Source organism: Quercus robur, chromosome 11 (assembly GCF_932294415.1).
Source record: "Quercus robur chromosome 11, dhQueRobu3.1, whole genome shotgun sequence".
NCBI classification, from domain to species: Eukaryota; Viridiplantae; Streptophyta; class Magnoliopsida; order Fagales; family Fagaceae; genus Quercus; species Quercus robur.
Genome location: NC_065544.1, coordinates 16,135,544 through 16,153,442, shown reverse-complemented (window position 1 = coordinate 16,153,442; position 17,899 = coordinate 16,135,544). Strand labels below are relative to the sequence as shown.

The 17,899-nt window shown below is 35.9% G+C and overlaps 1 protein-coding gene across 4 annotated transcripts; it reads left to right on the top strand.

The window, feature by feature from the left end:
* Positions 1-921: 921 nt before the first annotated feature.
* LOC126706513 (ankyrin repeat-containing protein ITN1-like) lies at positions 922-7,096 on the top strand. 4 transcript variants are annotated; one of them, XM_050406018.1, is made up of 8 exons: positions 924-1,088; positions 1,663-1,699; positions 2,660-3,069; positions 3,596-4,063; positions 4,515-4,670; positions 5,006-5,188; positions 5,303-5,439; positions 6,349-7,096. In XM_050406018.1, the coding sequence occupies exons 3-8, from the start codon at positions 2,670-2,672 to the stop codon at positions 6,961-6,963; spliced, it is 1,959 nt and encodes a 652-aa protein (XP_050261975.1). In that variant the 5' UTR covers positions 924-1,088; positions 1,663-1,699; positions 2,660-2,669; the 3' UTR covers positions 6,964-7,096. The 4 variants fall into 4 exon arrangements, with proteins under 4 accessions (XP_050261977.1, XP_050261974.1, XP_050261975.1 ...); XM_050406020.1 differs by having other exon boundaries at positions 922-1,088; positions 5,006-5,439; positions 6,723-7,027; XM_050406017.1 differs by having other exon boundaries at positions 923-1,088; positions 5,006-5,439.
* The last annotated feature ends 10,803 nt before the right edge of the window (positions 7,097-17,899 follow it).

Sequence of the window (17,899 nt, the reverse complement as noted above, 5' to 3'; positions counted from 1 at the left end):
AATCGTCGAAACTTATAATTTATCTAATGGAAAATTCGAGACACATGCCTTTTGTTATTTTTTTTTTCTTTTCTTGCCTAAAATGGGTGTTCATTAAAAACCAAGCTAGCTAAACATTGTACCTAGACTCATGTAGAATGATAAAGAAGAAAGTATGAATGAAAAAATTTTCATTGTGTATGGTTGAAGGTATTTGATGAAATGGTTCAATTGTAGTATATAACATATTCCATTATGAAACTTTAAATATTATGACAATGTCTTAGCAAAACTCAGTTGCTTATTGTTGGAAGATGATAATATTCATTATTATTCTTAGAAGTTTTTAGTGAGTGGATATTGTCATTAACAAATAAGTACTAAGAAACTGTTATAATAAAATATCATATGTTAAATAGCTACCCTAACATTATGTGTGACATACATTTTTTTTTTTTATGTATATAGTTTCATAATTCTTCAAATAGAAATTTTATCTTAATTTTTTCATAGGTAACACGAGCGAGGCACGTGCCACTAACTAGTAATGATTAAAGCTAGAAAAGTCAATCAATGATAAAGTTAGAAACTAGAAACCTGAAAGAAACCAAATTTGACTTATTGCACCTAAATTGTCCTATTCACTAACTACAATAAATATGTGAGATTTATTCTATTTTAAAATCCTACTAACTCGCATTTCTTACCCACCTAATTTTTCGGCGTTATCTTGGACGTGTTATACTTACAACTTTTCACAATCATTTATGTATTTATTTTGTTTCTTAAAAAAAAAAATGTATTTATTTTGTATATATGATTATATGTGATTACTTTACATGTCGGAAAGTTTCTCAAAAACAAAAAAAAACTTTACATGTCGGAAAAAATAAAAAGTGCCTGAACACGCGCATGAGTGCGTACGCGGGTGTATATATATAGTCATCCTCAGTTGCTTTAGCTATGCAATCTACAACCACATACTTGTGTTGTGAAATTCACTTAACTTAGTACTCCGGCCAATGCATTTCGTTATCTGTTGAAGGCTTGAAGCACTTGTCAGAGCCATTAAAATCCTGCTGCTTTTGCCTGGGTGTCTAAGCCACAGACACTACAAAACGCGGGGGCCTTGGGCCGCGTTTTTTAAGCCGCGGCCTTAGGCCACGTTTGAAATGCGGCCTAGGAGTCCAGTCTTGGGCCGCGTTTGAAACGTGGCCTAAGGGTGAACTCTTGGGCCGCGTTTCAAACGCAGCCCAAGGTTGGACCTTAGGCCACGGTTAAAACGCGGCTTAAAGGTGTGTTAGAGGCCCTCAACATGGAGGGTATGGCCACACTTCTTAAACGCGGCCTAAGGGTCCAGTCTTAGGCCGCGTTTAAAACGTGGCCTAAGGTCCAACCTTGGGCTGTGTTTAAAACGAGGCCCAAGACAGCACCCTATGGCCACGTTTAAAACGCGGCCTAAGACGGGACCCTTAGGCCGCGTTTTAAACGTGGCTATAGGGCTCGAGCTGGGGCCGCGTTTAAAAAGTGCGGCCATAGGACCATCAGTCCTATAGTCACAGGTTTTAGGCCACATTCTGAACCGTGGCCTAAAAAAACGTGGCTATAATTTATAGCCACGTTTTTCTGGCATATAGCCGCGTTTTTAAAACGCGGCCAGAGGGCCTTTTTTTTGTAGTGAGAAAGTAAGAGGGTCCAATTTACAACGCTTTTCTCACTGGTAAGTTGTAACTTCTTGTTAGTAATTTTTTCATAGTCATCGTGATCTAAAAGTGGAAGACTATGGTCAGCGCTTCTCTGTTTTTTGAATAACATTTTTCTTTTTCTTTTAGGATTTGTTTGCAGCTAAGTTTCGATTTTTCATTTTCATTTTTTGGCTGTTTTCATTTTTCTTTAATAATTGGAAACGAAAACTTTTCTTCTATTTTCTAGTTTTGTACATTAAGCAAATAAGCTGAAAGCAAAGCAGGAGCCGATATTTGTTGTTACATGTGGCAGCACCTGCTTGTGAAGATCTATATCTAATCCCAAAATTTTGGGAGTAAAATTTTGATTATGACACAGTTTGTTCAGGCCATATATGATGCTTGCATTCTCATTCAACTAGATAGAAAGCGGCTATAATGATTCTTCTGTTATTGTGTTCTTAATGTAACTAGTTTCAACCGTTCAAGTTGTGCTGCCACTTCCTTGTACTACTAGTTGAAAACTTTAGAGCCAAAACCCTTAGTGAGTTATGGCTTATGAAATTGGACTAAGATAAGGAACGACTTTATAAAGAAACTGGAAAACCAGAATATATTACCTCGAATTCATTAAAGAGAATTTAAGCCCAAGTCCTGAGATTGTCTTATTGTAAAAAATGAGAGTTAGCTCTGAAAAGTGTTAGTTGATTGTAATGTAGCCCAAGTATAGTCACAGGTCAACGAATAATTTACTTTTTATGTAATTTTGTTCAATCAAAGAGGTAGCTTAATTACCAAGATTAAGAAACGAAAGTCTTCTTTTGTGGCTATACCTTTGGACTCATTTTCTTGAGCTTATTTACCATAATTCTGAGTCATATTAAAACAGTTAAATCCAAATCAATTGCATGCTCATATGCATATGCGTGCATACTCACACACACAGGCGCACATGTGCTTCATTTATGTCTAATATGATTTGATTTTTATGACAGTTAAACAAAGATGCCTCCTAAAAGAAGAGGAGAGATAGAGGTGACTACAGAGGAGAGAGTGAACTCATCGCCTCCAACTTGTTTTCAATCTTCTTCTCCCTCGAGTTGCAAACCTGCTCTTGGACCTCAGATCAATCTAACAAGACAGAAATCATATTCCTTTGAGGGGTCAAGCTTTCATCAGCTGCAGCCTATATGTAATTCTAACTCCAGCAATCAACTCTCTGCACTGCCTTTCTCTCATAGAATAAATCTTAGCACTTCAATTCCAGGACCCAGTATTGGAGCCATGCCAATGGAAGAAGACATTTGTCTGGATGCTGCGGGATTAAGTACTCAAACACCTAGTGGATCACAAATTGAATGTGCAACACCCAATAGAGAATTGTCATATCTAATTCTTTGTGACGGTAAGTATCGCTATTTGTGGACTAATATTTGCAGAAAGGTCTGTACATTGTACTAGAGTAATTGCCCATATAGTGCTTGCTAGATAGCTTTTGGGTTTTTGCCTGGTCAGAGTCCTATATTAGCCCTCAATGCTAATCAGATGCATCATTTCTCCAGCTAGGAAACGTTGATGGAACTTTTTTGTGAAGTATGAACACTAATTGGTATTGGATCATGTATATAGTTAAGTTATATCACTTTACATATTTATAACATATATGAGGAGACGTGAATTTGCAGAAAAAAAAGGGTACCAAAAAAAAAATCATTGCAAAGAGTGTGATGTGTTTTGTGGTTGGAAAATGCTGAAGCTACAAAAAAATTTACTACAATATATGTACAAATTAATGTGGCAATAGATGTGATTGATGGACTAATTAATGAATGTTTAGTTTATTTTTTGTTGATTGGTGACATCACTCTTTGTGGTTTGACAATTGGAGAACGCTATATAATTGCAAGCCTCTGATTTTTAAAACTCTGCAGGAAAAAAAAGAAATGACAACCACGCCTTGTGTCTAGCTGCACTTAAGGGTGACTGGAAAACTGCAAAGAGCTTCATCGATAAAGATCGGAGCATGCTCTATGCTAGATTGACAAAATCATGGGACAGACTGATTCACATAGCAGTTCATTCAAAATGCATATATTTTATAAAAGAACTGGTGGAATATGGGACTGTGGAAGATCTTGCTATAGAAAATCTAAATAAAGACACAGGCCTTAGTATTGCTGCTGTATCTGGAATGGTCGAAGTTGCGAAATTAATGATAGAAAAGAATAATAAACTAACAATGAAACGTGGTACTAGGGAATTAATACCTTTTGGCATGGCAGCTGAAGTTGGACACAAAGAAATGGCCGAATATCTCTACTCGAAAACTGAATTCGACTGTCTAGATCATTCTGGACGCATTAGGCTTTTTTTTATTACCCTTTCCAGCAATCTGTATGGTATAACTTCATTCCTTTGTGCTCCCAAATTTGTTACTTGTCTGTCTGAATATATAACTGATTACATTCTACTTTTTATCATGCTTTGTATTAGCAAATTAAAATATATATCATACATATTCCAATATTTTGTTGAACTTTTAGACTTTGTTTTATAGGTACAATCTATGTTAGAATACAGTCCCTATCCCAGAGTTTCTTTCAAGGACAAATCAACTTTGTCTGCAGTAACTCATATACTAACTTAATTTTTAATAATGATACTATGAAATTTTGATAAAATTCTTTGAATTTTTGATAAGTTCCTTGCTCTCTCTGCTTCTAATTTCATTGCATTACTTCTTAAAAAGTTGCATGCCTTACGCTTATGTTTTTGGGCAAGCACTTGACATAAATGTGGCACTACACTAAACGTTGCTTCTTACTACAATAAATCTCATTCCATGTGTAGGTTTAGCATTGGAGATACTGACTAGATATCCAACAATGGCTTGTGAACGAGACGAGAATAATGATGGGAAAACAGCTTTGCATGTGTTGGCTCAAAAGGCTACAGACATTGCCGGCGGCAGTCTGCTAAAGATCGTGGCACGATACACCAGCTTATGTACGTTTTTCTAAACCCAGGATCCAGTTCTCACAACAGATATTTAGTGTTCAGAATGCTATATACTCTTTTAAGTTCCCAAATCAGCATAACAATTTGGGAAATTATTGTTTTACACTCACATGATATAAAAGAATGTGGACATGGTTGAATTTAAAACATTTTTGAAAGGATCTGTAACGAAGCTTTTTTATCAGCATTTTGCATTACTCCAACATATTCTACTTTCTTTTTCAATTTAAATACTTTCATGATCTGAGGAACAACTTTGTTGCTTCCAATTTCCCATTGATAGAGGTCATTTTTTCAATTAATACTTTTAACCCTACTTCTAGACTTCAAAAACTTCTACAAGCAAGCATCAATGCCAATATTGGATCGTGATTTAATTGAAAGAATTTGGGAGCAAGTTCTACAGCGATCAGATGAGGAAATTTCGGACCTGATAAGAAGGCCTTCAGGAGTACTTTTCGACGCTGCATTGTCAGGAAATGTTGAGTTTTTAGCTTTGCTTCTTTGCAAGTATCCTGATCTTTTATGGGAAGTTAATGAAAAAGAGCAAAGTGTATTTCATGTTGCTGTTATGCATCGTCACGTTCATGTGTTTAATTTAATATATAACATAGGAGCAGCTAAGGATTACATAGTTGGAAATGTTGATGTTGACAAAAACAACATGTTGCACTTAGCTGGAATGTTGCCACTCGCGGAAAGACTTGGTGCCCCACGAGCAAACCTTCAGATGCAACGAGAGCTATTGTGGTTTAAGGTATTCCTTATCACTAGATCTTCTATTTTTTCTTGTTCTTTTTCTTTTTCAATTTACAATGGCATATAGATTTTAATTTTTGGATTTGGTAGGGTCGTATCATTTAAAATTTTTAGACTAAGTTTAAGTACACAATTTTTGTGTCACAATTGTTGGGAAAAAATGGCTAAGTAAAAAAATTTTGATTCAACAATATAAACCCTAAAATATTATCAATAAGTAGTGTTATCCTGCCATTGGAGAGAAAGAAAGGATATAAATAATAAAGCCCAAGAGTGATAGGAACAAGTCCAAGCTCAAGTCCAACAATTAGCCCATAATTTTTAAGATATCTCTTAAGTAGTGCAATGGTTTATAAATACATAAGATGACTCGTTTCTTAAGTTTGAAACTCAACCCACTCCAAAATTTGTTTGACTCTAACTTTTTCGTTTAATTTTTAACTTTTATGTTTAACTTTTTAAAATACACATGAATGTGAAAGTGATTATTGACTCAGTCAACCACTTCATGAAGGTTTGACGAAAGTTATAGTTGTAAAAACACTAAAATTATAAATGACATGATTATAAGCATGTTATTTAGTTTAAACAATGAAAATGAATCCACCTTATATGGAGAGGATCTAAACACCATTTCAATTCATCTTTGATATGCTATGTAATATTCATTTTCATATGTTAAAAAAATGAGTAAGACTTAGATACAGTACTTATATGCTACTCCTTAAGTTCTCTTTTTAAGATTCTGCCATGTGGATTTTTTCTCATGAGATGGAAGTGTATTTTTAAGTAGTCACATGGTTGAATTTTAAAAAGGGAATCTAAGGAACAACATTTAAGATACTATACCTAAGTTTTGTCCTAAAAAAATTATTTATGTAACGTTTCAACCCGCCTTTCAGTCCAGGAAGTGGAAAAGATTGTCCGACCATTTCATATGTATATGAAAAATTCTGAGGGAATGACACCCATAGAAGTATTCAATAAGGATCATAAAGAATTACTTAAAGTAGGTGAAGAAGCAATGAAGGAGACAGCCAATTCATGTATGCTTGTAGCAACTCTCATTTCTACAGTGGTCTTCGCTGCAGCTCTCACTGTTCCTGGTGCTAGCAATAAGATATTAAATACTCCTTTTTTTGGCAAAGAGGAGTGGTTTATGATTTTTATCCTTTCAAATGCAATTTCACTCTTTGCCTCTGCAGCATCAATAGTGTTGCTACTATCCATTCTCACATCAAGATATGCACAAAATGATTTTATGTATTCATTGCATGCAAGGTTGATGTTCGGGCTCACAACACTCTTCATCTCCATAACAACCATGGTAATGGCCTTTATCGCTGCCATCTTTTTGATCTTTGACTACAAGATGGAATGGGTTCCATATGTCATTGCTTCACTTGCTTGTGCTCCTGTTGTTTTATTTCTTGTGTTACATTCTAATCTTTGGGCTGATTTGATCCACTCTTATTACTGGTCTAAGTTTTTATTCCGGCCAAGCAAGTATCGAATTTTTTAGTGAGAATTTTGAATTGTAAAAGCACTTTAGTACTGATCAGTATATTTTATGATTTCCAGTTGTACTTAAAGACCCCATTAGTTGTAACCTGTTTTGAGCAATATGCATGGACCACGTGAATTTCTTTCCTCTATCAACGTATCTCATCTGTAGTTGTTGGCCAATGTGGATACAAAGCAGGCATAACAAATAATGAACTAAAATCTAAACCTGAATTTCTAAAATTTATAATGATTGGAAATTAAAGTCTTCTAGGCTAAATAAAAATATACTTTTGACATTTCAATAACTTGATATAATCCTCAACCTTTGCAAGGCATAACTTGAAATTAATTATCTTTTGCCTTCATCAAATTTGCAAATTGCAATTACCACAAATCTATATAATCTATATTGTGGGGGGTCCAAGGACCGAGGAGTCCTAGTCGAGAATAAATTCGCCCAATCTGGGCTAAGATGGGTAAAGCAAACTCTGAAGACTACGCCTACCCGAGGAGAGCAAGAGAATCAAGACAACTAATATCCCTTAGAAGCCTATAGGAGAAGAAATAGTGGCAGGAGCAAGGTTGGTGGGAGGAAGTTTCCTGAAGGAGATACCTTCCACCTCCACATTGAATGCTCTGCACTAACTTTATCAGCTGCATTAATGAAGAAATGACCCCTGAATAACAATATCATAGCTAACAACTCTCTCTACCACCTCCAAAAGGATCTTGATGGGACAAGTATCCTAAGGAATCACCTAAAGTGTACAGATCGAGGGCTAGGATGCTAGGGAAGGGACCATAAATGGAAAGGAACCCCCCATAAAAAGGGGATGAACTATTTCTAAGTAAAAAGAGACCAGTGAGGAGAATTTAGGATTACCTTGTAAAGAAATAGAACTTAACTTATATACAAGAAACTGATCCTTGAACTTGCCCAAGGAGGATATTATCCTCAATTGTTGTTCCAATTGCACTTATCTACTACTTTGGATTCTTCGGTTTTAAACTTGGACATATCCTTGTATTGTACTTGAGTTAGTTACCCGCTCTCTTAAAAATTCTATTGTTTGGGCTTGATTTGAGGGACAAGATACCATTGTTCTAGGTGGGCTTAGGCCTTTACTTTCTGAGTCCTTACAATTGGTGCTATCTGTGGGGATCATTTGCAATCTTCTTTATCCAAGCTATGACAAAATAGAGAGGAGTTCGTTGGCTCACTACATGAGGATCACTTTGTTAATCTGAAGCAGAGGAGAGATAGAGAGCATAATCGAACTCTAAGCATTAGGGTGGAAACGCAACATACAAAGCATACCAGCAAGATCCAATCAAGTACTGGAAGTCATGTGTCCCATGAGCAAGAGACCCAAAATCTCAAGTTGGAGATTGATCATTTGCGCAAAAGGCTATGTCATAGGGCGCATGTTAGGAGAGATCCAACACCCCCGTCAAGTTTAGGATCTGATGATGAGGGAGACCGTAGCTACAGACCGAGATCAAGGACTCCCCCCAGCGAATCTTTCTTTGCATGTTCACGCCTAGATATGGTGGAGAAACATAGTAGAAGGCAAGGTGAAAGCTCATCCCCTAGGAAAATGGGAAATGACACAATGAGTAAAGCTCTATGTCAGATTTCTAAGTCACCTTTCACACGAAGAATTGATAGGGCCAAGCTTCCCCATCGTTTTACTCAGCCTACATTTACTATTTATAATGGGAGGACTGACTCTGTGGAACATATGAGTCACTTCAACTAGAGGATGGCCATTCACTTGAGGAATGAGGCCCTTATGTGCAAGGTTTTTCCCTCCAGCCTTGAGCCTGTTGCCATGAGATGGTTCGACGGGTTGGAAAAGGGTTTAATAAGTTCTTATGAAGAACTGACTAATGCCTTTGGAGCAAGATTCATGACATGCAGCAGGGTTCTTAGACTTTTGGACTCTTTATTATCCATGGTGATGAGGGAAGGGGAGAATCTAAAAACCTACTCTGATAGGTATTATGAAACATTTAATGAAATAGATGGGGATTTTGAAGATGTATCCATAAGAACCTTTAAGGTTGGGCTCCCAACGAAACATGGCCTGAGAAAATCTTTGACTATGAAACCTACCCAAAATATGCATTAGCTCATCGATCGCATTGATGAACATAAGTAGGTCGAGGAAGACCAAACTCAAGGAAAAGGAAAAACCAAAATCCTCCCCTCTGAAAAGAGAAATCCTTGACCAGGGGGGTATAATCACAGTCGACCTAGAAGAGAATTTGCTAACCAATCATCAAGGGCTAATGCACAAGTAGTTAACTTGGTGTTTAAGGAGCCTGTGTACCAGATCCTTGAGAAGATAAAGAATGAATCTTACTTCAAGTGGCCCAATAAGATGAGAGAAGACCCATCCAAATGTAATCAAAGTCTTTACTGCTAGTACCAAAGACTATAGAACCTTGTGTGACCATTTAAACCAGTTAGTGAAAGTTGGGAAGCTGAAGCAGTTCATGCACTAGCCTTCAAGACAAGCAAGTTAGATTGGAGTAAGGTAGCAAAGGGAAATTGCTACTCGGCCATCCTTGGGAACAATCAATGTGATTTTTACCACCCCTAGCCACAATGCAGGTTCATTTTCTAGTGTTATGTTCGTAGCTTCGAAACCAGAGCTTAAGGAACAAGTTCGAGAATCTAAGAGGATTAGGTCTAAAGCACTGTTGACCTTAGGCTTCTCGGAGGAGGATAAAGTTGGGACTTTCCAACCTTACGATGATGCCTTAGCAGTGGCTCTTCATATTGGGGGATATGATGTAAAGAGAGTCCTGGTTGATGAAGGAAGTGGGACTTAAATTATGTACCTAGACTTATATAAGGAGTTGAATTTCAAGCTCGAGGATTTAAGCAAGTACGACTCCCTTTTGGTCGGTTTTGATGGGAGAACCATGGTTCCCTAAGGGATGATTAGGTTACTCGTGCAAGCATAGAACGAAGTGGTGGAGGTGGACTTTATTATGGTTAAAGCTTATTCCCCCTATACGGCTATTTTGGCGAGGCCTTGGCTCCATGCCATGGGAGCAATGTCATCTACGATGCATATAAAAGTCAAATACCCCACCAAGGGGTAAGTGGGAGAGCTTGTTAGAAGTCAGACAATGGTCAGGCAGTGCCTAGTGGCCGCAATTAGACATCAATCGTTGGATAAGGCTTCTTCTACATTAGAAGAGGCCTCGTAGCAATTAGCTAACCCCGAGGGAAAACTCGAAATTGAAATGCAAGGTTTACTTTGTGAGGAGTTAGCTAGAAAAAGTGGTTCTTGGATCAAACAAAGATAGGCATTTTCAAGTGGGGGCTTAACTATCCCTTGTTGAAAAGGAGGAACTTATAGGTTTTTTAAAGGAGAACGTGGATGTTTTTGCATGGAATGCTTATGAGGCATTGAGGATTGACCCAGACTTTATATGTCATCATCTAAATGTAAACCTTGCAGATGTACCAAAAAGGCAAACACCTTGGTGCTCTTCAAAGGAACATGTCGAAGCAATAAAAGAAGAGGCAAATAAGCTCAAGTGAGCAAGGGCGATTAAGGAAGCTTTTTACCCTGAATGGCTAGCTAACACTGTGGTAGTGAAGAAAAAGTCGGAAAAATGGAGGGTTTGTGTGGATTTTACTGATTTAAACAAGGCTTGCCCAAAAGATCATTTCCCCGTTCCTCAAATTGATCAGCTAGTGGATGCGATGGATGGACATCCTCGGATGAGTTTTCTAAATGCCTTCTAGGGCTATCACCAAATACCTTTGGCTCTCTCTGACCAAGAGAAGACAGCTTTCTTAACCCACACTGGGAATTACCACTATTGTGTGATGCCTTTCAGAACACCTAAATGACTTGGGAAGCGTGTTCTTGGTTCTTAGGAAGCATAAGTTGCATCTTAATGCCTCTAAATGCTCCTTTGGTGTCAATTCGGGCAAGTTTTTTGGATACATGATCACTCATCGGGGAATAGAGGTCAATCTCAATCAAATCAAGGCCATAAATGACTTGCACCCACCTCAGAACCCCAAAGAGGCACAGAAGTTGACAGGAATGACTGCCACTCTAAACAGGTTCATCTCCCAATCCGTAAACCAATTCCGGTTGTTCTTCCAGCTCCTTTACATATGGAAAAGCTTTGAGTGGATTAAGGAATATATTGTTGCTTTTGAAGAGTTGAAGCAGTATTTATCATGCCCTCCTGTTCTCTCCCGACCCGAGAATGAGGAGGTCTTATATACTTATATAGCGGTCACTAATCATGCAGTAAGCCTGGTTCTAGTCAAAATAAAGGCTAGGGTACAAAGACATGTCTACTATATTAGCAAGTCTTTACAAGAAACTGATCCTCAGACTTGCCTGAGGAGGATATTATCCTCAATTGTTGTTCCACTTCAGTTTTAAACTTGGACATATCCTTGTATTGCACTTGAGTTAGTTACCCACTTTCTTAAAAATTCTATTGTTTGGGCTTGATTTGGGGGACAAGGTACCATTGTTCTAGGTGGGCTTAGGCCTTTACTTTTTGAGTCCCTACATATATAATGTCTAAAATTTTAAGCATAACATTTATTATTGATACGGTACTGTTTAGCTACATCAGTATAGCATTTCAATCCATGCAATCTATTTTGGTCCATTGAGTCCACTTCAGCCCCTTTCGATCCACTGGTCCACTTAAGTCCATTTAGTTAACTTCGATGATACTTTGGTAGGAGAGGTTTGTGTAGAAATAAGAGTTGCTTCATTGACAATTGTGCCACATTCTTAGCATAATGTTGATAGGTTCTTGATAAAATTACATTTTTCTTATGTTATTAAAGTCTCATTTACAATTTTTTTTTCTTTAAAAAAAACAAAAAAAATTGTCAAATTTTTCGTGCATCTTGCGAGCCAGTGACTAGTTGAATCTATTACTAGAACAAAATCTAAAGGGTTTATTATATTACGTTGAATATTATTTAATTGGAGTTAAGGAATGAATTTTAATTTGGTAATCCTAGTATAAGGTTTAAGGTTATTTAACTCTTCGAGTCAACTTCCTTTGGAGTTGCATGCTCAACGAAGAGGAAAAATAAAAAGAAGGGGAAACAAATATAAAGAAGCGGGGCAAAATGTGTGTTTATATATAAAATAAGTGGTGTTTTGGATTGGGGGGAAATTACTCGTCGAGTGAGGTTTGTGTAGAATGAATGTGATAGCAAAATGGAGTGGACATATCGGCTATACAAAATGTCAATTAGTACTTTGTTGAGCCCACTTGAGCAAGCCTTGATTGAGGACATGTGAGAGTACAAAGGGGTACGAGCAAAGCTTAGTTGGATGTGGACTTGAATTTTGTTTGATAACATCTCAGGTGAGCCCATAAAAGCTTGCTAGAGCAATGTCTATCTCCCTTGAGAGAGTTATAAAAACTGTAGATTCTACAGAATTTTGCAAAAATGTGAGGGAATGAAACTTTTTTTTCTCTCCAACTAGTACAAATTTTAGGCCTTGTACAAACTAGACTAACTTTTCGAAAGAGCCTTTTCATGTAATTTGCTTACTCGGGCAAAGAATAGGTATAAATCAAATGAGATATCACAAATTTAATGAAATTACCCATTTTTCATTTTAATCGTGGAAAAAGTACATAATTTTCTGTTGAATGCATGCTAAATTTTTTTGTTATTTTCCATAAAAATTGGCACTAAGTATACCATTTGAAACCTTATAATTAAGCATGCAATTAAAATTCACAAGTCAAAAATGATTAAGGAATTTAATTAGTTTTCATAAATTACTAGTACGATTTTTATTCAAGTCTATTTCTTCATTATATTTGGTCCTTTTATTCTTATCAAGTCATACATGTGATTTAATTGATGGGTATGTCAAATTTTATTTGTGAATTTTTAACTGTTGATTGAAAGTTTCACACAATTCTTTTAAGTGTCTTCAAGTTTCAACTTTTAATCCATTGCACAAGTTTAGACTGAATGACATGAGTCACAATTGCTAAAACATTCTAAACATCACTCATGTGAGTTATGATGGGTTTGGGAGTGTTTGGTACATGTACTTAAAAATATGTGTTTTGTTGTTTGACGACTGGACCCATTAGGATACAGACACGTGTCCAGTCTTGGACATGTGTCTGCATCACAACGTGCCCAGTGGCACTGGCCACTGGGCACAAGTTGCACCCATTTGAAAAAATGTGTGAAAACATGTGTGGATGAAAAAGTATGTGAAAATACATGTATTGTTGTTTAAAAACTAAAAACATATGTTTGAATTGTCATAACAAACAGAGCTTTACATGGGAATGCCCCTTAACCTCTACCCAAAATCCCAACAGCCAACATCCCAAAAATACCCATAAAAGTCTCTCCTTTTCTCCTCTATGGCTCTACGACTCTACCTGAAAATACCAGCCCTTTGTAGCCACTACCCTTGAACAACAACCTCACTGCAAACTCCCAAAACAAAACCAAAAACCCCAAGCAAGAAAACCAAAACCCCTAAAGCAAATCTAGAAAACACAGGAAAATTCCATCCTTTTTCCATCAATTTGAAACTACAAACACAGCCAACTCCCAACACCATCTCCCCAACCTCCAAAACCCCAAAAACATAACCAAAATATAGAAAGCTCTCTCCTTTCTACCATCAAGCCAAAAAACATAGCGAAGATCCCTCCTTTTTGCCATTTAACAACAAACAATAAACAACAACAACCCACAACCACAACAAACAACAGTAGTAGCTAATGAGAAGCAAGAAAGGCAGAGAAGAAAAGAAAGTAGAGTATCAAGCATAAATGAAGAAGCAGCACTGAGCAGAGACGACCCAATAATTTTTTCTCGCTCTTTCTTGTTTCTTTTCTATTTGTTGCTTGAAATCTAATTTAAAAGTTTGTTCCTTTTTTTTTTTTTTTAGCCATAAACAATGCAGAACAAGAGAAGCAAGGAAAAAGCAAGCAGCGGAAAGGGAAGCAATAGCAAATGGCAAACCAAAATGGGTACAACCTACTTCCTATTTCATTTTTTCATTCTATGCTATTATTTTTGGAATGCATGCTCACACGATTATAGTAGCTCAAGTGTACATAAGAACACAAGACACATACACGGCTACACCTATTCCTGCTCTCATGTACAGTGAACACAGATTCCATACAAACAGAGCATGCTTGCACAAACGTACATTCATACACACAACAACAGTAAACCCAAAGCCCCTCAAAACCCCAGATTAAACCCCAAATCAAAAACTCACAGCAAAAACCATTCGGAACCCCAAACCCAAATCAAATTTCCAATCAAACCCAAAACCTCAAACCAAATCAAGAAACCCAAAATAGTCACACCCAGGACCTGAGAAGACGAGAAGGGTTAGGTTTGGGCCATGGGTTCAATTAGGAGAGAGAAGATCACTAGTAAAGGTAGTGGCATTTGAGGTTAGAGTGGATGGTTCTAATCTGAAGGCGAGATTTCAGTTTATATGAGAACAAGCCCAGCTCTAATGGATGGTTCTAATGGAAGAGGTGGGGTTCGTCCAATCTATTTGGGCACAAGCCCAGCTCTATGCATAGACCAACCCACTTTAAAAGCCTTAGGCCCAAAGGCCCTAAACCAATAACTTTAATCAAGAAAACTCCCAACCCGTGGGTCCATAAGCCACAAATACCTTTCTCAAAATTGCTTTTTGACCCCCACAACTTTCCAATAGTATTATTTGTTCCCCCAAGGTTTCCAAAATTACCAAAATGACCTATAAAAATTGCAGAAAGACTCTTTAGGCTGCAAAAATGCTTTTTCAATCCCATGTTTTATTAAAATAAAATGTTTTCCTTTAAAATAAAATGCCTTTACAAATGACACCTTTCTCACATTTTATAAGAATTTAATAAAATTGCAATTGATATGCTATGCTATGCTATGGAGTGAAGTTTTACTTAATTACCTATACAGTTTATCCTCCTAGTAAATGTCATACGATCACATGTGTAGCCATGCACTTTTTATCTTGCTTTGTAGAATAAAATTTTCACATGTCTATACATTTTGTACATGTCTCCATGCTCACACATGTCACCCTAGGGTAAATTATACATTTCATACATCCACATGTCATCCTAGGATAGGTTTTATCTTTTTTCATTTCACATGCACATGCATATCATTCTTTTTTCAAAAACCCAAATGCCAAAATTTTAGTTGTTCTTTAAATGGTCATATTAAGATTAAATTCAAAATAGCGTTGTGAGATTCTTAACACCTTTCCTACCAGTGATGAATTTACTTATATATGTTTCATTTTTAAGTCAATCAAGACGTATAAAAGATGAACCGTTTGTAAGGAATACTAGAAACAATTTCTAACACACATTACATAATTTATAAAATATCTCACCTTATATAATAATTGAATATAAAATGCATTATATTTCCTTAAAAAATTATTTTAAAATTTTAAATTTTAAAACACTTTCAAATAACAAATATAAATAGCTTAATTTAGAAAATCTAATATATTGTATCAACTATAATTTATTAAAAAATAATCACATCATTTTAAGAATAGTTTGAGACTAATACTTATAAGTTTTATCAAATATTTTCATTTTTCACTTAACAAAAAAACAAATCATCAAATTTTCCGCACATTGCGTGGGTTTGCAACAAATTAAGTTTAATACTGGAAAAAAAAAAAAAAACTAGAGGGTTTATTATATTAGGTTAAATAGTGATTTAATTGGGGGTTAAGGAATGAATTTTAAAATCTTTTGGGAATCCCGTATAAGGTTATTTAACTCTTCGGATTAACTTCCTTTGGAGTTGTATTTTCAACCAAAAGGAAAAAGAAAAAGAGGGGAACACAAATATAAAGAATAAACTAATCCTTCAACACAATGGCAGAGCTAGAATTTAACTTCAGGAGGAGGGCAAAATTTATATCTAATATATATAAACAAAAGATATGAAATAAGTGGTGTTTTGGGTGGGGGGGAAATTGTCCCCTTCGAGCGAGGCTTGTGTAGAATGAATGTAATAGCAAAATTGAATAGACATATCAGCTATACAAAATGTCAATTAGTACTTGGCTGAGCCTACTCGAGCAAGCCTTGAATGAGGACATGTGAGAGTACAAGGGGGTAAGAGAAAGCTTGGTTGGATGCTTCTTGATATTCCTTTGATAGGCTCTCAAGTGAGCCCATAAAGCTTGCTGGAGTGAGGTTTGTCTCACTTTCAGCTAGAGAGTTATAAAAACTGTATAGATTCTACAAAATCTTGCAAAAATGTGAGGGAATGAGACTTTTCTCTCTCTCTCTCTCTAACGACAAGTACAAATTTTATGGCTTGTACCAACATGAGTAACTTTTCAAAATAGCCTTTTCAAGTCATTCTTTATTGTCTCTGTATATATATAGCTTACATTTTAACAGAGCTTTTCATTATGGAATTCTGTAAGCCACTTTAAGGATTAAAAGTTCATTCTTAAATAGACATGTTCTATCTAGAGATTTAAAATTTAGTGGCATTAACCAAATTTCCTTATAAAGAGAATCAATGTTTAAAACATGTTTTATTTCCTATGACTATCCTACTCTGTGACTATGTGTCTAAGTCTAAAATTATTCTAAAGATAAAAACTACCAAGTGCTGTTGTGAAGTGTTCAAGACCCTTTCCATCTGTCTTTCTACGCTCTTATTTGATTCAAACACTCGCAATTATTTGAATTATTGCAAAGATTCATCCATTTGTTTCTATCTACAATGGTTGTAATACTTTTCGTCCTCAACAAATCATAAACCCGTGTATTTTATAATTCTTTGGTCAAATGAAAAGTGCTCTACACGTTATGCACATAAACATGTTGACATCACTTTTATTTTTTAAGTATAAACCTCCAATAATGCTACCGACACAGTTTTTTTCATAATAAATTTCACAGTTGCTGAATTGGTCGATTATGAGTGGTAGAGGAAAAGAAGTGTGTCAATAAGTATAAGTTGTGTCCATTAGTTTCTTCATACTTCTTTCCAAAGTCTTTCATTGTCTCCATTAAGGTCTCAACTATTTCATCATGGGATCTTGACTTCTTTCTCATTTAACTTCTTTGAGCTAACACTTCTAATAGGTATATGTGTTTGGGAACTAGAACCATTTCCATTGGTCTCTTCTATACCATCTTCTTCTCAACTTCATCTATAGCCTATAGAATTTTGGCTTTTTGTCTACCATCTATCTCCTCAGTAGCATCCATAGCATTGCTCTTTTTCCATTAGCCCAATCTTTACCAAACACAATTGCTACGTCACCATAATAAGGGAAGGGCTTGTTCTGCAATCCTTTAGCATCTAGATATGATCATGATACAAAAATAATATATATATATATATATACACACACTAAAAAAACAAAATAAAAAACAAAATATATCAATTAAATAATAATATAAAAATTGATAGTTAAAAAATAAATGACAAAAAATTATATAGGTTACCTTGACCCAATCTTCAAAAACTTGTTTCTCAACCGCCATCATTTGCCCTTTATCATTCCAACGAAAACTAAAGCATTTGGAAGTTTTGAGCCACGCATATCAGTTATTGCCCAATATTGCCTTTTTAAAGTTTCTAATTTAATTTCTATACGTTGATTTGCCTTTTGTCGTTAAGCATATTCTTAAACTGGCTTGAAGATTAAAATTGGCATAAAGAGTGGAATTTGATTTTTATCTATGGAATGGGATTCTAAAAATTGCAGAATTTTACGCTGGAACAAGTGGTGTAATCGAGGGTTCTAAAAATTGCGGAATTTGATGCTCGACCAAATGGTGTACTTAGAATTCTTTCTGTTGTTGGAATTTTTTAGTAGAAATTCCTTTCCTTTTCCGATAATATAAAACATAAACAGTTACACTATTCCATACCAACCATTTCT